This window comes from Macaca mulatta, chromosome 5, assembly GCF_049350105.2.
Source record: "Macaca mulatta isolate MMU2019108-1 chromosome 5, T2T-MMU8v2.0, whole genome shotgun sequence".
NCBI classification, from domain to species: Eukaryota; Metazoa; Chordata; class Mammalia; order Primates; family Cercopithecidae; genus Macaca; species Macaca mulatta.
This window is the reverse complement of record NC_133410.1, coordinates 183,069,417-183,092,662: the sequence shown is the minus strand read 5'-3', so window position 1 is coordinate 183,092,662 and position 23,246 is coordinate 183,069,417. Positions and strand designations below refer to the sequence as shown.

General features: G+C 35.3%; 1 protein-coding gene across 1 annotated transcript in view; it reads left to right on the top strand.

Moving 5' to 3' along the window:
- GLRA3 (glycine receptor alpha 3) overlaps window positions 1-8,697 on the top strand; it is a 173,897-nt gene extending 165,200 nt beyond the window's left edge. Inside the window, exon 10 of the mRNA XM_015139540.3 lies at window positions 7,374-8,697. Within this exon, the coding sequence (XP_014995026.1) occupies window positions 7,374-7,652 (279 nt within the window). The 3' untranslated portion in view covers window positions 7,653-8,697. The remainder of the gene's footprint in view (window positions 1-7,373) is intronic.
- Window positions 8,698-23,246: the final 14,549 nt, after the last annotated feature.

Genomic DNA, 23,246 nt, shown 5'->3' with positions numbered 1-23,246 from the left:
TATAATAAATATTTTGCAGGAATAAGAAACCAAGAATCAAGAGAGTTAAGTAGCTAAATTAAGGCTATGCAGACTTTGCATGTCCTTGTCGTCTCATCTCTAATATTAAATGTTTTAATTGACCATTCCAATATCTGCTTAAGCCTTTGCTCTCTGGGCAGATGGGATATGATATACTCTTCCTATGCTGTGCTCTTGGGCCATGTTGTACATTTTGGGTTAAAATGTGTTCCGTTTTTCAGTGAGATCTATTTGAGAAGCCCAAACTGATATAAAAATGCCTTGTTCCAAGCCCTTAATAGTGTATCCAGCTATGACTTTTGTTACAACGTAAACAAAACAGATATTCCAAGATGGAATATCTGTCAATTTCAGGCAAAAGCCACTGAATCCTCCAGAAACCATGGGCAAGAACCCCAAGTATTTCATCTACAACTGTATGTTAGCACTTGTCCTTAGAAGATTCAAGTCAAAAGCAATTTTCATACAGGTTTTCTCTTGTTGATACTCAGGACAAGCTCTCACCACAACATGGGACTTCCATTGGTGAACTAGGTGGTCTGTTTTGCCTCTGTTGGAAGAGAGTCATGAGGTTCAGACCATTCTGGGTACTCAACTGCAGGGTCTATCATTGGCCCATTGTCACACAGGGGTTTTTTACATGGACAGGATACACTTCACCAGAGTCACTCCCATTGAGTTCGTCTTGAATATACTATTTTAATTTTGTCGTGGCACTTAGACTGGAATGCTTTTTTGACATCACCCATGATGGGGTAGGTATCTCAGGCCTAAATATAGACTGATGTCCTTCAGATTCCTTTGGTCTTGGGGGCTATTTCTAACCAGAACTCAAGAGAATACCAGTAGCTGTCATTCACGTAGATTATACCTGCTGACAGAGTCAGAGGATTTTCTAGTCTAGAATCCTGGCAACTACCTTAGAGTGCCACTATTGAGCTTTTTCCAGAAACTCCAGTCTATGTGTGTTTTAGCAGCAGATACTTGTACAATCAGTGAATTTTAAGACCTCAGAGAGACCAGCTTGGCTACTACGTGCCTTAGATCGCCCACAGTCTGCTTTAGTTTCCCTTTGAAATTCCATCTGGTTACCTTATACAGTGGGGCCAATAGAAATCCAAAATGTACCTGCCAAATTTCAACAGTGCCACAAGTTTTTTCTTTCTTTCTTTCTTTTTTTTTTTTTTAAATAGTAGAATGCAGAAGAAATAAAAGTTTATCCTTTAATGTTTCTGACTTGTAGCTAATGTCCTCAGACCAGGTTATGCCTTGTAAGTGGACTCATGGGGCTGGACCTTGCATCTTATCTGGATTAATTAGCCACCCGTACCGAGTCAAAGGTGCCACTAGTTTCCAAACTCTCCTTGACTTTCTGTTTGGTGAGGGAAATTATCATTTATTAAACAACTTACTTTTGACAATGATCTGGACCAAATTGTTTCTTATCCGGTTGTGACAACATACTGGAGAATTTAGGTTCCCTTAGGGATGGACAGTAAGATTATAATTGTGTCCACCTCACATGAAGACATGCTGTGTTTTACTTTTTTGTACCATTGAGACTAAAAACAAAGCATCAGTCAAGTCTATCAAATCCAACCAGCCATCTCTGTCCTTAACTCTTGGATAGAGTTTTGTGTCCAAAACTCTTGAATAGTTTTCACCACATCCAGCCAGCATGGTAGAGGCTGTTGGGAAACTTCTTTACTGAACCCAAATAGTCAACAGTCAGCTTGTAGGATCCATCTAGCTTTATAGGCCACACAGGCTATTCTAGAGAGAATTAATGAAAACCAGCACCCCTGTGCCATTCCCTTAATCAGATCTGAGAATTCCTGTAATCTTTCTACAAAGGAAGATTTAGGCAATTCTAAGGGCTCCCATTTTATTACATCCAATTAAAACTGGGCTAAGGAATGACTTGCCTGGGACTAGGCTCAAGCCAGAGATGCCAAGATCCTTTGTTTATGTATCACATCTTTTCTAATCATACATTTGGTTAAAGGCAGTGCCACCTACTGAGTATATCTTACTCTCTTTTTTCCTACCTACAGTATTTAGTGTGACCGTGATACCTACTATTATAGCTGATCTTTTGCCTCCTTCCCTGCTCAAGCAGTTTCTGTTTCAGTCTTTATATTGCTCTCCTGTTCCCCAGCATATTACTACATATTTTGCTCTGGCATCAGGTAATTGCAAGAAGTTGTGTTCACTACCCCCATGACAATTCATCTTTAACCATAGCACAGTCATAGCATCCCATTGAGAACTGGGCAAGGAAATCCTGGCCTTCCAGTCAGGCTGTTTTGTTTCAGCTGCCTTAACTGATGGAGTAAATTTAGCACCGTATGTCAGTGCCCTTTGTTCCTTTCCCCATTGGCACCGTAGGATTTAACTTCTGAGCTTAGGGGAGTCCACTGCCAAAACTAGAACAGATTTCCATCCTCCCAGCAGGTGATAATGTGCCGGGAAATCGTTCACAGAAATCCTGTCAATTTTTGCTGTGTTCTTTTTGTGTCTTATCAGCCACCTAAAGAGAGCTTATAGATGTACCTCTGGCCATGATCTTTCTTCTGAACACCCTAGATTTTCTTCTCATCAGTAAAACCTAGTATAGCAGCTACAAGAGTTAATGTACCCATGAATCTAAATACCCTCCTGCCTTCCCAGAATAAGGGCCACATGCCTAAGGACTCTCCTAAACCAGTGCCTACCTGAGTTTTGGTCGGGAGATATGGTTTGGGTAGGCTCCTTTCTGACTGTCATATGGCCGCCCCAGATTTGCTGCTATACTTCACATATCTACTCTTCTGTAGAGGTATTACATTTCACAGCAGTGAGAGCATCAATCAGTTTCCCTTCACAGCAGCGATTGATTGATTGATTGATTGATTGATTGATTGAGTTTGAGATGGAGTTTTCACTCTTGTCGCCCAGGCTGGAGTGCGATGGTGTGATCTTGGCTCACTGCAACCTCTGCCTCCCAGGTTCAAGTGATTCTCCTGTCTCAACCTCTTTAGTAGATGGGATTGCAGGCATGTACCACCACGCCTGGCTAATTTTCTTTTGTATTTTTAGTAGAGACAGGGTTTCACCATCTTGGCCAGGCCAGGCTGGTCTCGAATTCCTGACCTCAGGTGATCCACCTGCCTCCGGCCTCCCAAACTGCTGGAATTACAGGCGTGAGCCACCACACTCAGTCCTCAGCATGGATTTATACTGCCCCACGCTTCACCTACCCTAAAAGGCGTCATTGAAATTACACCTGCCAGTAATTCCTGAATGATAATACTGCAGCAGATTGGGGGTTAGCATTCACACCAAACATTACTTTTCACACTACAGCATCCAAAAACATGTTATTAGCTCCTCAGTCAATTAAACTAAAGATCCAGGAAAGCATGAATTCCCTAGAGAACTGCTACCACTTCTTAGCAAAGTGACCCAGTTTCTTTATGCTTTGTCCAATTTGGTAGCTACTAGCCACATGTGGTTATTAAGCACTAGAAATTTAGAGTCTGAATTGAGACATACTGTGAATGTAAAACACATGCCAGGTTTCAAGGACTTCGTATGAAATAGAGAATGAAAACTATCTCATTTTTTACTTCAATAAATGTTGAAAAGATATTGTGAACATACTGAGTTAATTTTTTTTTCAAACTGAAATTATTTTGACCTGTTTCCTTTAACTTGTTAAATGTAGCTAATGTAAACATTAAAATCACACACATGGCTTCTATTTGTGGCTCACATTATGTTTTTATGGAACAGGGCTGCACTATAGTCACTAGTTTGCAGTGTCACTTGCCTGGAGTTGCAGAAGGGAATATTAAAATTAAGTGCGGTGTCCTTCCAAGTACCAACTGGGCTTTTGTTTTCATCTTGAGCTCAGGTCATGAAGCTGCTTGCTTTACTGGCTGTGTCTTTCCCTTAAGTAGTTCGTTTCATGAGGATAATTTTTTTTTCTTTTCTTTTTTTTTTTATTTTGAGACGGGATCTCTCACTCTGTAACCCAGATTGGAGTGCAGTGGCACAATCTTGGCTTACTGCAGCCTCTGCTTCCCGGTTCAAGCAATCCTCCCACCTTAGCCTCCAGTTAGCTGATCCCACAGGCGCCCACCACCACACCTGGCTCATTTTTCGTAATTTTGATAGAGATGGGGTTTCGCCATGTTGGCCAGGCTGGTCCCCAACTCCTGAGCTCAAGCAATCCACCTGCCTCAGCCTCCCAAAGTTCTGGGATTACAGGCATGAGCCTCCACCCCCAGCCCCAAAAATTATTAATAGGAAACAAGGAATTAACGGTCTCTTGAGCCACTTTCCCCTCAGTTTTATCTCACCGATCATCCATCTACCAATTCAACAGGGGATAAACCTGTGCCATCCAGATTCCAATAGTAAAATTCAGCATGTTATTTTCTGTAGCACTTTGACTACCTCAAAACCAGGTTGGATCAGCATTAGATTCTCCTCAGAACTCCCTCCTGGAACATTTGGTCATATTGAGTCTCAAAGTTTGAAAGCCTGGTCAGCTTTTGTCCACCACTGCTGAGATTTGGGGTTCCAATTGTCATACAGACTCTCAGAACACCCATAGGCTTTAATCTAACCTTATGTTCACTCAGTCTCCTAGGAGGACGTGAGGCAGGAAACCCATCAGGCCTCCAGCATCTGCCTCGCACAGGAGACTCAGCAAGTTCTCAAGAGCACAGCTTCTTTTGCCCCTCATCACACAGGACACATAGGTACAGCTGCCATGGACAAAAGTCAGGGTGTATACAATCGCCTTCACACAGAGAATCACAGCCTTTGTTCCAAACCACACTTGTACACCACCTAGTCACTTGGGCCAAAGATCTTCAGGCCAATGCACAGCTCCCCCAATGCAGGTGCAGCCCCTCACAGTAAATAATGCCGACTCCAATTCCCTCTGTAGCTTACCTCTATTGTTTTCAAGGAAATGATGCTTTAGGAATCAGGGGTCATTCTCAGCACTCCTGTAACAGCCCAGGCTGGATGTTAACTCTTTACTCACACTCGGGTATATGGAAAGATACAATTGAGAAAAATTCAATTGCTCACTAATATGTTAATTTTAAATAGATTATCTCTGTTTTGAGATGAGCAGCTAAGGTCTCTAAAGATTTTAAAATAAGTTATTCATAACAGATAATTAGAAAGGTAATCAATGAATTCTGCTTTACTAAGCACATCAGCTCTAATCCTGATATCTGAGCGTTTTGATAATGAATTTCTCAACTGCTTCAGTTAACATGTCAACACCTCATTGGAAATGCTCCCTGAGAAGTTATCTTTTGTCTTACTTTGAGATAGATTTTTTTAACACATAGGTTGCTATAGTTTAAAAGCCTATTTTATACTTCAACATTCAGCTGATTTATACACAAAATAGTGCAAATTACCCGGGTAGCCTACATTTTCCTTTAGAAATGCACACACCAGCATGATTTTCTGAGTTATAAGGATACTATTTTAGCACTTACGTAAGAATGATTTAATTCCAATTTGTAAGATATGGAAAACTTTAAGGCAAATTATAAATTTGCCTTAAAATTTTCATGGATGCCAAAGAAATGGTAGTCTAAATGAACATGCTTATTAAAGAATACTGGAAAATTGATATTGATTTTCAATTTTTGCAAGCTTACAACAGTAGTCTCAGATAGTTTGGACTGTCCGTTTTTATTTCAAACTTGTGTCCTCAAAATTCAATTGCTTATATATTTTACAGTCAAAATACTTTCCAATAATCATATACTTTTGTTTTTCAGGTGGAATCATGTTACTTTCATAATTCCCAAAATAACTATTTTATACCTTACTGTATCAACTTTGGTCATCTTCTCATTTTAGAATCCATGATAACTTCTATTTTTTACTTTCATACTTTATAATATATTATTTATTGAGGAGCTACTTTCACAGAACCAACATAATTTTCTTTTTCTTTTTTTTTTTTTTTTTTTTTTTTGCAGACAGAGTCTCACTCTGTCGCCCAGGCTGGAGTGCAGTGGCGCTATCTCAGCACACTACAACCTCCACCTCCAGGGATCAAGCGATTCTCCTGCCTCAGCCTCCCGAGTGGCTGGGACTACAGGCGCGTGCCCCCACACTCAGCTAATTTTTGTATTTTTAGTAGAGACGGTGTTTCAGTATGTTGTCCAGGATGGTCTCAATCTCCTGACCTCGTGATCCACCTGCCTCAGCCTCCCAAAGTGCTGGGGTTACAGGCACGAGCCACTGTGACTGGCCCATAATTTTCAAGAGTTCAAGCCAATTATTTTACCTTTTATATTATTATGAAAAAGTATTATCATAGGAGAGATATAACAATGTTATTAAATGTCTTCTCATCTTTTAGACCTTCAATTTAGTAATCAAATAAACCCTTACTCATTGGTAGACAGCTGCCATTACATTCTAAATAAATGTATTAAAGTAAATTATTAATTTGCATATAAGTTATTAAATACTATATTTCATAAGCATACTTCATTTATTATATATTATTAAATAATTTTTATTTAAATTTTTCTTTAAGTCCTTTCATTTACAAACATGGAAAATTATCTTCAGTTTGCCACATTTAAAAGAAATGATACTTTTTAGAAGAATATAGTAATAATAAATTTATGTAAAGTTTATGTTCTTAACATGAAATAAACTTCTGCCACATATAATTCACAATTTCAACCAAACCAATGTGCCTGAAAGGTAGTCGTATATAAACTAGAATACATGACTATCTTCTAAGTATTCCACAAAGGTTAGTGTAAAACAGAAAAGTAGTATACAGGGAGAATAACATAAACCAAGCAGTATTATGGAACTAGACTGTATTTTCTGAGGAATTGACTTCGAATTGAAAGAAAAAGCTTGAAAAGGTTTGTCTCCATGAGAAAGAAAAATTCAGTCAATGATCCTGGTATGTTTGTTCCCCTTCGACATCACACATTAGGCCATTTATACAAATAATGCAAAAAAAAAAAAAAAAACTAGTTTATGAATATATATAACACAATAGATTTTATCTTGTTTTAATTGAGATATTCAAGCAATATGTAGAAAATATCAGAGTTTAGTTTTCCCATTAAAACATAGCCTTTGGGATTTCACATTTATTAATGGGCGCATCTATACAAGGCAGCAGGATGAATAAATAAAACTTCAATGGGGAATCAAAACCAATTCATCTTTATATGCTTTGGTTACCTTTTCCTTATATTAATGTAAATATTAATCGTGATAAAATTGGTTATGATTCTGAGATGCCTGTTATACAGGCTCTATTCTATTATTAAAGGGACTTGTCACATTTTCTTTGACAGGATGATGAGGTAAGGGAAAGTCGATTCAGCTTCACAGCCTATGGAATGGGACCATGTCTACAAGCAAAGGACGGCATGACTCCAAAGGGCCCCAACCACCCTGTCCAGGTAATGCCAAAAAGCCCTGATGAAATGAGGAAGGTCTTTATCGACCGGGCCAAGAAGATTGACACCATCTCCAGAGCCTGCTTCCCATTAGCTTTTTTGATTTTTAATATTTTCTATTGGGTTATCTATAAAATTCTTAGGCATGAAGATATTCATCAGCAGCAAGATTAAGTCTCTGGGGGCATGCAAGTGGGTCAATTCAGAGGAAAGTGTCTCTGCCATAGGTGTGTGTGTGTATGTGTGTGTGTGGTGTATAAATGATGACCATTGTATTAAAATGGTATATGGAAAAGGTTCGTAATTTGGTTAGCTATGCAAAGTCATGAGAGATAAGATTCTTTTAATGAATATAAAATATTTATTAGGGGATTCTATTTCATATTAATTCCCGGTGATTTGTTTTTTTCACAGTAAACCATCTAAGTGGAAGCTTTACTGCCAATGTGTTTATATGTTATATAATATCTCATAATAACAGACACGAAAACTACTTTGGAATTCCTTAATTTGTAATTCAATGCTATTAAATCATACAAAAGCAAATTTTGCACAGTAAATTTTATGAAAGGAAAGGGGGGAAATTATAAAGATAATAAAAACCAATAATTTGAATTTTAAAACTATTTTCTTATAGTATAGTTATGAAATGGGAAAATAATTAGTTACAGTGGGAAATTCACTCATATTAATGGAGGATTGTACATATAAATACTATTTAACCAATATATGTAATTTTGAAAATTTTTAAATAAGAGCATTAAAAAACTTTAATGGTTTGGAATACTAAATTTAATTGTTTAGAATAATAAATTTTCCTCTGTGCAAATTTAAAACAAATAACATAAGAGATCGTGTTACAGTCACAATCTACTTTTCTTAAACTTTATATCTCTAGGAACGAAGGTGGAAATATGGAAAACAACTTTGTTTTCAAATAAGTATCATAGCTATGTATTTTTAGTTATTGCCAAACATTGAACAATTCAAGCCAGCACCTTGTTTTTGTTAGACTTTTAATAGCTGCTTAACTGTGTGTGATTGTGTTTAATAATTTGATATAACTGAACAAAATTCAGTAAGACTTTTATATTTTAGTTTAGAATGTGACTTTAAAATTCAATGGGATTAAAGTATTTACATTTTGATAAAAATGAGTACAATGAAAACAAAAATGGATTCATGAAAGATTTTTTAATAAAAACAATTTTCCCAGCAATGTTTTATGGGTCTCAACTCCTATCTCCAAATATAAGGAGGGAAAGTTTTAATTTTAAATGATATAAGTAAGTCATTTCTATAAAGTGGGGACTGTTTTTCTATTTCTGAATTAATGATTTCAAAATCTAAGCCATTCGCAAGATGAAAATAATTTTAAATGAAATTTTTATGTAAAATTTTTCAATGACCCCATGGGAGTACTTCAACAACAACAGAGCATTAGTAACTTGTTTTTTGCAGTGTAATTGGGTGCAAATGTATGATAGAGTTCTTGGTAAACAGAACCAGACTCTGACTCTTTTTCAGTTTTGCTATTTTTTTTTTAACTATTTTTACCATAAATGTATTTGGGAAAGCTTTGGAATGCCTTTTAGGTATTTTAATTATTGGTCAGATGCACAAACTCAGTCTGCCAAATTATTTACAGAGAAAACTTTAAACACTATGAAAACAATGAACTCAGATGTACAATAGAAAAGCCAGTTATTTAACGAGATGCTGTTTTCTGCCCTTCAACCACTCTCAAATTAAAAGCAAAAACTACCATTTAAAACTAAAACCTTTACAATGTTATTATACATCAGCTTATACAATTGTAATTTTTAAAAATAACATTTTAAAAAATAGTAAATGTTAAGCAGTTTTTGCTAGTAAAATACCAAGTTCCTCTCCTTTATAAGTAACTTAAAACAACACTATAAGGAAATAATATTATGTTTGGCATTATGTGCAAATGCCACAACTAAAAGAATTTGTTACTCTCTATGTACCCACGTTGAGGACTGTGCACGTGAAAATTAAACACATGCTTCTTCATTTGGTGTGTATTTAACAAAACCATGGAAACATATTCTTGTGCTAAAGATAGAGCAAGATATGTCATTTGTATTCCTTGAGAATTAGCAGGAGAGTTCGAGGTAATTATAAGCTACGTCATCTCGGTGTGTCTCTGAAATACCTGAATGTGTTTTTCTATACTTTCCACATCTTATTTCAAGTTTCCCAACATTGCTTAAGTGAATTCTGCCAGGAGCAAACAGAAATATAATAAATACAAACATGCTTACTTCCAAAAGAAATTCACAGACATCACTTGTTTCCATATTTGAGAATATTAAAAATGTGTCTTTTTTAAATCTGAAATTTAGAAAGTGAAAATACCAAACATGAGACAATGTTGTCAACAAGGACGTTGGTGCATTAGAAGTCTATCTCAAAAGTATTGTACTTTCCTTAGGCATAGTTTTCCTTTCCTATTACGTTTGTCACTGTCTTACTGCACTAAGAAAATACTTTAACGGCTTTCACTCACAAGGCAACAGTGACAACGCACATGTGGCTGAATCCAATATGTTTAAAGGAATGTGTCTCCTCCTATGAACTCTTATTGACCTTTTAAAACTGAAAAATTACATCGCAATTAGCATCCTGAGATAATATTTGCCTCAGTAAGCCCTGTGTCCAACCAGAATATTTCAAATTAAACCAACCAAAAAATTATTAATGATAAGAAATTAAAAACGTGTGCATATACATTAACTACACACAAATTGGAATTCCAATGTGCATATTCTGAAGTATTTTTAAATAGCCACGTTAGAAAATACGGGATTTTTGTGTATGCAGTTTATATCATTTTCTTAAAAAGCATTATTTGTATCTCAATCATTGAAATATCTGGTTCCATAGCATATGAATTTATAGGCTATTTTATACATTAGCATATATGTTCTCAACCTTTTCTTTCTTTCCCAACCATTAGAATTAGACTTAAACCATGAGGCTCTAGAACTTACTTTACAACTTTAAATAGATTCAAGAATCACTGTATTTGCAAGAAAGCTGAGGGTGTTTAAAACTTCTCTAACCCTTCCAAAAGTTTCTCCATGGCACTTGCCTGGAGAGCCCATCCAACTCTTGGTGGCTATATTAGGGAATCAACCGGGCTGTTCATCTTATTCTAGAATGAATTCTTATTCTGTTGATCTAGTCCAATAACTTTAATCTTAATTTGCAATTATAAGTGCTTGTATATTTGTGTATCCCTAAGACATGAATTCATGTATTAGTTTATGAATACCCAGGATCTCATGGAAGGTAAGGGAAATTTTAGAAAAAAAAATGAAGAAATGATCTAAATGTTTAACAGAAGAGAGCAAGCTGTTCACTATTTTAGTACTCAGTGCAACTTAAGTAGTTATAATATTTGAAAAAAGATTTAGATGTATCTTCCATACTATACACCCCTTTTTCTGAACATTTAATTCCACTTTTTAAAATATGCTTTTCTATTTCTCTCAACACAACATACTTCAACCTGCTGGTTACTTGGGAGGACTGAATATTATACTGGCAGCTAAATTTTTCTTTCATCTATAAAGTACACATTCCAGGAAATGGACATGAGAGAATACAAGAGACTTGCCAAAATTGACATAGAAAATACTTGCAGTATACTGTAAATGGAAAACAAAGAAACTGACAACACCACGATTCACAAGGGTCCCATAAAAATTTACAACACTCTAATAACAAAATTCTGAGAACAAAAATGTATCCAATGATCCTTAGACAGATAGCATTAACAGTCTTTGAGGTCATGATATCTTCTACTCCAAAAGTGATTCCACACTCTTTGCAACATAGATAATAGCATAAACTCCCAAAATTCAACAGTATATATGACCTGTATTTTTCATCTAGTTAATATTGAACTAGCAAAGAAAAGCAAACCATTCCAAATATAAGACAATCTGGTGTTAATACAATATATTAGAAGACATAGCGTATATGTTCACACGGATTCCCTCCTGCGAATAAAACACCCATAATACCCATTGTATCTTGTTCCTGAATTAAGAGACATCTGCCTCAGCAGATACATTGGTTTTTATTTTCTTATTTGTATACTACAGTGGTAAACATAGCCATTGCAATTTTTTCATTGCTATATAAACTTTGCATGAATAAACAAGCAGTGTACACTGTAAATTGCATTAATTTAATTAACTTTAAAATTAAACTTTTATCTCAGCCCCCCTCCTCTTTATAAACATACTGATATTAAAAAGTGAACTTCCATAGGGAGACACCTGGTACTCCAATTACTTAAAAAGTAAAGTGATGCATATTCTTCCATAACAAAGATACTTACAGGCCATGTGTAAAATATAACTCCCTACAATTTAAACGGAACTAGGACAGGGAAAAATATCCTGGGGAAGCTTCTTTGAGATATAAGGCCAAGAGATATAATCCAAAGTTAGCAGCTAGGACCCACTTACCTGTTTTTTTTTGGTCTACATTTTACATCTTAATAATGCCTTCATCTCTTCCCTTTCCCTCTCTCTCTCTCTCTCTCTCTCTCACACACACACACACACACATTGGTAATGAGATGAATTCTTTCAGATTAAAAATACAAAGACAGAAAATTTTCCTAGACAAAGGTTCATAATCCTGTGACATGTTTTGCAATATTAAGTCATTGCTGGTGGAAAATATGAACCATGCAGTCATTCGATTTGGCCAGCTCTTGATCATGCAACAATCTTTTGCCTCAAAAACACATAAACAAAGCTAACTGGATCAAGTCTTTAACCCTTAACAATTGAATTCTAAAACACTATTTGAACCATTTTTGAAGAACAGCTAAATAATTGTCAGAAAGCTTTTTCAAAAGACAGCTAATAACATAGGATGACTTTGTAGTGTCCGAACAGGTGGTTTTCTCAGTACTTTTGATGGTTAACACGTAAACAAAGAGGAGAAATTTAAGGTGATAGAGTATTATTTTTCAAAAGTGATTCTGAACCCTGGCTATGTATTGGAATTCCTTACACATTTTTAAAATGCATACATATGCTTGGTATCCAATATAGAAGATTATGATTTAATCACTGATTAAACAAATATTCATTGAGTACCTTATGTGTGCCTGGCACTGTCCCAAGTGCTAAATTTATTATCTTTGGAATAAGATATGAAATTGTGGATGATTGAAAAAATTCCAAAACCGAGAGAATTGATGTGAGCTTACACAAGCTTGTTCTCCTAATAAGGATCAATTTAACACTTTTTAAGTTTTATAATTTTTTCTTTCTTCATGCAACTAATTTTAGTTGTCTCTCATTTATATTCTTAGAATTAAAAATAGACCCGGCCCGATGGCTCACGCCTGTAATCCCAGCACTTTGGGAGGCCGAGGCGGTCAAATCACTTGAGGTCAAGAGTTAAGACACCAGTCTGGCCAACACGATAAAATCCCGTCTCTACTAAAAATACAAAAATTAACCAGGTGTGGTGGTGGGTGCCTGTAATCCCAGCTACTCAAGGGAGGCTGAGGGGGAAGAACCACTTGAGCCCAGGAGATGGAGGTTGCAGTGAGCCAAGATCGCACCACTGCACTCCAGACTGGGTGACAGAGTGAGACTCTGCCTCAGAAACAGACAAATGAAAAAAGAATTTAAAATAAACCTTTGATGTGTTTCAGTTCAGCTTTCCTCTCAATGTCAGAATCTTCACTATTACATTATCCACATTCTCCGAGCACCCAAAGAGCAACTGGTAGCTCATTACTCTGAGGACAGTCTTCTGTTCCATTGTGGCATAACTCTAGATGATAAAAATGTTAATCTTCATCAAAAAATGACTTTTCCTTCCTAAAATACCAAGTAAGTTTATTGCCCTCACATAAGACAACCAGCATATATTTTCACATTTCTGTTGTCTGCGTTTAAGTTCAATCAACCCCTTATCACTAGCTTTATTCTTACTTAAACCATTCATGAGAGCATTGTAAGTGTTAAACAATGATGACACATTTTCAGACTTATAAATAATGAAATATAAAATGAATTATCTACATAGATAAATAGAAATTGATGAAAATTTCTATGTACATTATTTTCAGGAACTGTTAGTGTCTTCCTGTAATTTAGCAATAAATTTAAATTAAATATTTTTAAATTTATTTCAGATATGAAAATATTATATAAAACTCTACAAAATAATATGAATTAAAAAAAAACTAGCAGCAAACCATATTAACCATATGATGTATTTTTAGAGTAAAGCTATAACAAAAGTACAAGGGATTAAGTTGTTTTATTTTAATGGCTGCTTTTTCTCTGGGGTGGGTTTAGCAATGGTGCCTTTGGGCAACCCCGCTCACATACACATTATCCAGCCTGGCTGGTTAATAGTAAGGAGTTGTGACTTAAATTCCAGGAAAGGATTCAGATGTGAAGTTATACTTGAATATGCTTGAATAATTTTGCACTTCTTCACTTTTTTCTGTATGAATTATTCAATGGTCATTCCTTAAATTTGTATTTTAATGTATGATAAATGATAATACTGGGGGGGAGTAGAGTGAAGTACACTGACATTCTACAGCTATAATATGATATGCTATGAAAAACAAAACAAAAAGAAAATGTGCCATATATTTTCCATGTACCATCTTTATATGATATACAGTGACTTCATTATTAGTGAGTCAAGTTGTTTAAAGAACTACCAAAAAAAGTATTGCTATTTTATGGTTTTTATGGTGTAAATTATTTTTCTGTCTTCTCGAGTCTTATGTCTATGTCAGTCTTCCTTGTCCAGATACTGTCATATTTTTCCAGGAAATTATACTGAACATATACTTAAAAATTTATGCACGATTTCATCAACTTGTTTTTCATTATATTTAGTTCAATTTTGCAACTAACAAACTCTCTATCAGAGTCATTAACCTGTGAACAGTATAAATTATTTATCATGTAACTGTAGATAATTTGATCAGAAACAATAAAAATGAACACTTTTCAAGAATATGGATACCTCTTTTGTCTAATTTTTTTACAGAACAAATTTTACCAAAGAATCATGTTGTCTTCCTGACAAAAATCATATTCCATTCCTGTTCTCATGAAAACTGTTACATCTAGGATTACATAGTCGGTGATATATCATTCAAAGAAGTCTTAATATATGCATTTCATTATAGGAAAAGCACAGTGAGAAGGATGGTAAATGGAACTTTTCTACTAAGGACAGAATGAGAGAAGATGTGTTACTAACTAGAAAAATGACTTGGCATTAGTGTATTTGTAGTTTTTGTTTGTATGTTTGAAAGACTTCTTAAAATCTGTTTATTGAAAAAACCACTTTCACTTGACTTACCCGTACAGACTATTTCAAAAAGGAATACTCATCTTTTTTTTAATCTATAATTTCATCTTTCTTTTTTCCTGCACAGAGTTACATTGGAGGTTAGTGATAGAATACTAGTAAAGAAATAAGATTTTTTTTTTTTTTTTGACGCGGAGTCTCACTCTGTCACCCAGGCTGGAGTGCAGTGGCGCGATCTCGGCTCACTGCAAGCTCTGCCTCCCGGGTTCAAGCGATTCTCCTGCCTCAGCCTCCCGAGTAGCAGGGACTACAGGCACGTGCCACCTCACCTGGCTAATTTTTTGTATTCTTGGTAGAGATGGGGTTTCACCGTGTTAGCCAGGATGGTCTCAGCCTCCTGACCTTGTGATCTGCCCGCCTTCCAAAGTGCTGGGATTAGGGGCATGAGCCACCACACCCAGCCAAGAAATTTAAGAAAGTATTACAATTTCGTATGTGATAATTAGTCTGTCATTTTTAAAGTACCTATAATTAATATGTAACAGCCTTTGACACTTTTATATATTGACTAGCACAAATTTCAGGAAAAAATCTTAGATTGAAAATTCCTTGCTAAATCAGCATGATGGTTTTCTTCAATGAGCTGGCCTTCATTAATAGCTTACATAGTTCATACCGTGACATCAGCAAAAACTCTGTGCTGAAATGCTGCCATAGAATCAGGCCAGCTCATCTGTAAGTACAAGTGCTGGCGGTATCTATGGGTAATAGATCCCTAAACAAAAGGTATAGGAATAAATGTAATGTGACCACACTGAGAAGGATGAGAAGCTTATTGGTAAACTATGATTTATTAAGTCAATTTGCACTACTATGGTTTAAAATATTTTCGTTACTCTCGTGATATTCATCATTTTCTGCATCACTACACTGTTTATTTTTCTCTACATAGTTTATTTCAATATACTCTTGCTGACAGTTGCTTTCTGTCTTGATAAACTGATTTTCTAAATATATTCTTCTTTGTAATTTTGTATAATTTCCGTTTTTAATTACACATTCATTGGAATCCTAAATTGAATGAGGCCATATTTACTGAACTACACTATAAATATTTAGTTTGTTTTTATGTTTCTTTATATTTGTATATTTGACCCCATGTGTTGTCTTACCAAGTTATCTCTGTTGATGCTCTTCACCCAATATTGTACTGCTCTGACAGTATCTAAAAATTCACTTGGGCAAACGGTTAACTGGAAGCTGGGTTGTGAACAGAAGCTGGCACTCTGAAAGAAAATCAGAGCTGGATATAAGTTAAAGCAGTGAAGACAAATTTTATTCGGAAACTATTGCATTGGGGACAGAGAGACCTCAGTATATAACTGGGTTGCATTCTGAATACTAGGACAAGTGAGGATTTGGGATAAGTGAAGGTCAGTGGGTGGAAAATTACTAGAGAGAAAACCTCACAGGGATTCCGGCTAAACTGACTTAGCAAAATTCTTGCTGAATGCAGGCAGGGTGGTAAGATACTGAACGTGGGGGGATAAGAAATTTGATTAGATATCAAGGATAAGGGATTTTCGTTAAACTGAACCAGCAGAATTCTTGCCTAACTGAACTAACTAGGCCAAGAACAGAACCCAAGTTGGGCCTAATCAAAAGGAGAGCTCAGAGGCTTATGATCAGAGCGTGACCCAGGAGAAAATCTTATCATCATCTATAGTCCATTCTGTGACATGAGGAATGAATTGTCTGAACACTTGTTCTTCGATGAATGAATACTCGTTAAAAATCATATGACATTCACTCGCAGTTCTGTAACCTAATGGCACTTGCTCTTCCAAACTGGTCTCTGTTCTTAAACCATTAAAAATCACTATTTTGATGTCAGGTTCCTTTTCTTTCTGGGGAAAAGAAAAACTCTTCTAAATGATCTGTTACAGAAACAATTATGTTTATAGAGTCTTATTTCAATAACTTCTCCCTCCCAAAAATTTCCTACAGATTGACCTTGTTTGAAATACTTATTCTGTGGAAGATCAAGCTTACAGGTATAACATTGAGTTTCCTAAGTGACTAATCAAAGAAAATGGGAATGAACTATAAATCGAAAACAATAAATTTATTCAAATTGCCAAATCATTTGACAGGTAATAGAAAATCCAAAAGCACAAATTTATTTTGAATTGCCTGGAAGTTAAAGAAGATCGATAATAAATTATTAGATCCTTTTTAAGAAACACAGCTTTACTCTATCACATTGTATTTGATAAATACCAGAATTGAAGCTAGAAACCTACCTGGCGATACTCTGGGTGCTTCCTTTGTTCTCCTCTTTATCGTCAGCAAATTTTTTGAGTCTCCACATTATTAGGCCATGAAAACTTCAACGGGTGGCAAACAGAAAAGCCTCCTCCACTTTCAGGACCAAAGCAAAACAGGGAAAAATCTGCAGGAACCGTGTGTCATAGATAAGAGTTTTCCTTTATTTTCACTTTAGGTTAGTACTTCTCCTGGGTAATCAATAATCTCTAAGCAAGACTCAGTCTTGTCTAAAGGGATGGAACTTATATTGATGCATTGCATATAGTAAATTAAAATATCTTTCCAACTTAGATGATTAATTGTGTTTTTTCCTTCTCGAACGAAAAAGAATACGAGAAACAAATGGACATGGTATGTTATTTGCAATTTACTTTAAATCAAATATATCAGAATTCATTTACTGTTGTGAATTGGTTACATTTGAAATACCTTTTTTATATGAACTAATGAATTAGTTATACATTAACTAATGAAAATGCTGGGGCCATGAAAAAAGATGTTATTTCAGGTCATCAAAAATACAACTAGGGTAATTATGTTCATATGACTCATTCACCTAATGGATAATGTAACTTCATTTCTAAAAAGAAACTTTAAAAAGTAATATTAATGTGTTAGTATAAGTCATGAGTTGCTTAACTACAGGAATATGTTCTAAGAAATGTGTCTTTAGATGATTTGTCATTATGCAAACACCACAGGGTGTACTTCTATACACCTACATGGGTTAGACCACTACATCTAGGCTAGACTACATGCAATAGTCTGTTGCTTCTAGGCTGCAAACCTGTACAGCATGTTACTATACTGAATACTGCAGACAACTGTAATACAATGGTAAGTAGTTGTGTTTCTAAACATATATAAGCATAGAAAAGATACCATAAAAATATGGAATAAAAGGTAAAATGTAGTACACCTATACAGGGCACTTAACTTGAAAGGAGCCTGCGGACTGGAAGTTGCCCTGGGTAAGTGGTGAGTGAATGTGAAGTCCTAGGATATTATGACCCTACTGTAGACCCTTTTTTTTTTTTTTTTTTTTTTTTTTTTTTTGTCTGAGATGGAGTCTCCCTTTGTAGCCCGGGTTAGAGTGCGGTGGCATGATCTCAGATCACTGCAACCTCTGCTTCCCGGGTTCAAGCAATTCTCCGTGCCTCAGCCTCCTGAGTAGCTGAGATTACAGGCGCTCGTGACCATGCCCAGCTAATTTTTGTATTTTTTAGTAGAGACAAGGTTTCACCACGTTAGCCTGGCTGGTCTTGAACTTCTGACCTCAGGTGATCCTGAGGTCTCCCAACATGCTAGGATTATAGGCATGAACCTCGGTGCCCAGCCACACTACTGTAGACTTTTTAAAGGCTGTACACTTAGGCTACACTAAGTTTAACTTTTGAAATTTCTTCAATAATAAATTAACCTTAGCTTCATAAAACTTTTTACTTCATTTTTTAATGTTTTAAGATTTTTTTGTAGTAACACTTAGCTCAAAACACAAGCACAAACATACAAAAATAATTTCTTCCTTTATATCTTTATTGTGTAAGCTTTTGTCTGTTTAAAATTTTTATTTTATTTATTCTTTTACTTGTTAAACATTTTGTTAAGAACTAAGACACAGACACACACATTAGCCTCGGCCTACACAGGTCAGGATCATCAATGTCACTGTCTTCTTCCTCCACATCTTGTCCTACTGGAAGATATTCAGGGGCAACAACACACACAGAGCTGTCATCTCTTGTGATAAAAACAACTTCTTCTGGAATAAATCCTGAAGCACCTGCCTGAGTGTGTTTTCCAGTTAACTTTTTTTATATAAGTAGAATACACTCTAAAATAATTATTAAAAGTCTAATAAATACTAAGCAATAGGAATTTTTTAGCTCCATTATAATCTTAAGGGACCACTGCTGTATATGGGGTCCACAGTTGACTGAAATGTCATTATGCAGCACAATACTGTATTTAATATTGTTAGCATATTTATATTTGATTAACTGTCTCATTGGTATTACTTATGCTAAACATGCTTACTTTTTGGTTTTTTTTTTTTTTTTTTTTGAGACGGAGTCTCACTTTGTCGCCGGGCTGCAGTGCAGTGGCACGATCTCAGCTCACTGCAACCTCCACCTGCCGGGTTCAAGTGATTCTCCTGCCTCAGCCTCCCGAGTAGCTGGGACTACAGGCATGTGCCACCACGCCCAGCTAATTTTTGTATTTTTAGTAGAGATGGAGTTTCACCATGTTGGCCAGGATGGTCTTGATCTCTTGACCCTGTGATCCACCCTCCTCAGCCTCCCAAAGTGCTTACTTTTTAATATGTGTTATATATTGTATTCTTAAGCAACAAAATATAGCAAGTTCACCTGCTGTTATAAGCATGGTAAATCCCTAAGTGATCAAAATGTTTGATGCTTATCACTCAGAAATACAATTAAAGAGTGTAAAAGGTATTTAATATGCAGTTATCTATTTTAATGTCATTATTTTGTCCTCTACTTCATAAGCGAGATGACTTGAACCACTTTGATATCTTTACTGATCATTACAACTACTAACCAAGTATATACTGAAAGATTTTTGCTAAATAAGAATATAATTACAGACAGCAACATGGTATGTGCTGCATACTTTTAGTTTCAAAAACTCCCCTGAAGTGTTTAAAGAACAATTATACATATCCAAAATTGTAATTTTTTAATTTCCTATAAATTTTAGATCATTTTCAGAAGGTATCTAGGGTTGTTACATTTTTCAAAGATTATACATTCTTGTATCTTATAAATGTAGATAGAACATAAACCACTCTACACCTAAACCACAAGAGGGCTCCCTCTCGTTGGTTTGAGAATTGTAAATGTCATTCAAAAAAACCATGAGGCTAATTTCATTAATGATTGGGGCCAAGATTTTGGCATAAAAGAGTGTTTCAATTTTTTTTAATGCAATGAGTCAATATAAACCTTGTACTTTAACAGCTTCATGAAACAGTTTTGTGGGAGAACCTTCTCAAAACCCTTATTTACCAGCAATGAAATGGAGCCTAAGGATATAAGGCAATTTTGCTCAGCACTACTGATCCCAGTCACTGTTGAAGCCAGAACTACACTCTCCATCAGTCTCTGTTCTTAATCTTCAAATTGAAGTAAGAGGGTTTAGAAACTGAGATAAATGTTAATATAGTCCTGTGGAGACAATTTTACTACAAAGTTTGAAAGAAATACATACTAAAAATATAAAATTAGAATGAATATAAAATCTGAAACAGAAACAGAAAAAAATTTCAGTGTTACAGGGAAAATATGCCATAGGTACGTGTTTTTTCTTCCAATTACTTTACAATTTCACTAAGGATTCTTGGTGGAAATGTTTCACCATCGCTGGGAACCATGCTGCTCTCTTGAGCTAATTTAAGAAATAGAAAGACAGGGTACTGCTGAGTATATATATTAATTTCAAAGTCAAGAAAGCATGTGCAAGGGTCTCATCAGCATTTATATTCCTAATATGAAGTTCCTGTTCCACTTCTCTGTGCTTCATTTGAAGTCAATGTACTCTTCCACACAGTTGACTGAATGCCAAAAGATTGGATATGCTAAATGTAGACACAACTTTACATGCAAAAAGAAGATGAAGAGACAAAGAGAATTCTTGCTTAGTTCTCCATTATTCCAGCATATAAAAAACCTCTACCTTAAAATACTAAAACAACTGGTTTATTTGATTGAGTTAACCAGCCATTAATAGTGTAAAGATTTTAGCACCATATCACATATGTAAGAGAAATAATCTATGGAATATCAAAATTTGTTGTCAAGATGGCCAAGTTTTAGTTCCAATTGTATGACATAATTGTTTGCCTTATTTCAATGCATGACTTAAAATCTATAGCTTCAAAGTGACAATAGTGTCTTAATTGCAATGTTTAAACCACAAAGCAAATATTTGTTAATTTAGATGTGTTCTTTGACTATTACTTTCTGGCTTTCAATATATAGCTAAATTTCATTCTTAATATCAATTTCTACTTAATAATGAAAATAGAAGTATTTCAATTAGACATTAAAAATTTTTATCTCATGCATGGAACTAATTTTGAAAAGCATTTGGATAAGATTCATTGATTCATCTCTCCTTTATGTCTTTCTGAAGAAAAGTGAAATATACTGTAAATCAACATGTTATGCACATGGTAAAATTATAATTTAGGAAGACAAAATATAAATAATATAACCCTCCAATTTCAGAATAATCTAAAAACATAGGAGTTGGCATCCCTAAAACCCATGTTAAGTCTTCTAAAATTGTAATACAGAAAAGCATATTTTGGAAAAAGAAGGGAACAGGAAATTATTTGAACTAGGCTAGTCTTTAAAAGTTAATTTGGCCAGCACAGTGGCTCACATCTGTAATCTTAACACTTAGTAAGGCTGAGGCAGGTGGACAGAGTGAGCCCTGGAGTTCAAGAGCAGCTTGGGCAGCATGACAAAACCTCGTCTCTAATTAAATAAATATAATACTTAAATAAATACATAAAAACTTTTTAAAAGTTAATTTGGGTGCCTCTTTGCTCTTCATTATTCCCCTTTGTTTTTTCCTAAGTACATGTTTATTGTTTAATAAATTTGTGATATTTTTATTGCTTACTCGAGGTTTGGTATAAAGGTTGAAACCATGAGTTTACTTTCAATTTCTGTGTATTCATTAACAATAAAATTTACTTAAAATGTTGCAGCTTACAAACTCTCTAGCAGTCATTTTCAAAACCTGAAAACAAACACATAAATCAAATGATAGTCATGGTTGAAATAATCAGAAGGGTTTTCAATGAATAACATAATTTTTGTGTGACTCTTTCTGACAAGTTAGAAACTATTACAATAGGCCAGGCACAGTGACTCACACCTGTAATCCCAGCACTTTGAGAGGCAGAAGCGCGTGGATCACTTGAGGTCAGAAGCTCAAGACCAGGCTGGCCAACATGGGGAAACCTTGCCTCTACAAAAAATACAAAAATTAGCTCAGTGTGGTGGCGCAGTCCTATAGTCCCAGCTACTTGGGAATCTGAGGCACAAGAATCACTTGAATCCTTGAACCAAGGAGGCAGAGGTTGCAGTGAGCCAAGATTGCACCACCACACTCCAGCCTGGGTGATGAAGTCAGACTCTGGCTCAAAAAAATAAATAAATAAAAATAAACTATTACAATAAAGTCAACAAGTCAGAAGTTTAATTGAAATGTTTCAAGATAAATATATTGTCTTTGCTTCTTCCAAATTTATGCTTGCCCTAGGTCATCACAGGTTTTAAAATTTAGGAGATTAATTAGGTTCAAGGTCCTTGCTCAGTATGTTCAGTAGATTCAGAGGGACACATGTGAGGGGAAGAACAATATCACATTAAATAACACAATCGGTGCATTGAAAAGCATTCTAAACCTTAGGGGTGGCTTCAAGTAGTCCAGTTACCTAGAAGCCACATTAGTTTTCTATAGTCATCTCTAGTGAGGAATAAACAATAACAAAAACAAAAATCGAAAGAGAAAAAAAGAGTGCTTGAGGCCAAAATTATATGGATTTTCCTTTCTTAGAAATGCTGGAAGTCACAGCCTCTTAACTAGTATTAGCCTGGTTTAGTCACCGAGACCTTTACCCAATCCTTATGAATGTGATCCATGCTTGAAACCATGAGTAAGCTGTGCTTCATACAACAAGATGGATAGTTTTTACAGTCTTTCTATTAATGGGGTGAGTTAAAGTTTAGTAATGAGGATCAAGATTGTCAGAAGACTTACACGTTCTAATTCATATGTCTAATACCACATGACTGTAATTGCTCTGTGGACATGCCACCACTAAAACTGCAATCCTTAGGGTAAGGACCATTTATTTTTTATTTTTGAAACCTTAAGCACTTATCTAGTAAGTAATCAGTAGTATGTGGTCATTTAATAAATGAATCAATGAAATATAGCCAGTTATCAAATGTTGGTTATAGTGGAAACTGAGCCATGTAATGGATTGTCAGGGTGACTATAGCCTAGCTTACTTAATCATTTTCTTAAGAAAGTTAAATATAAATATTCTGACTGGAT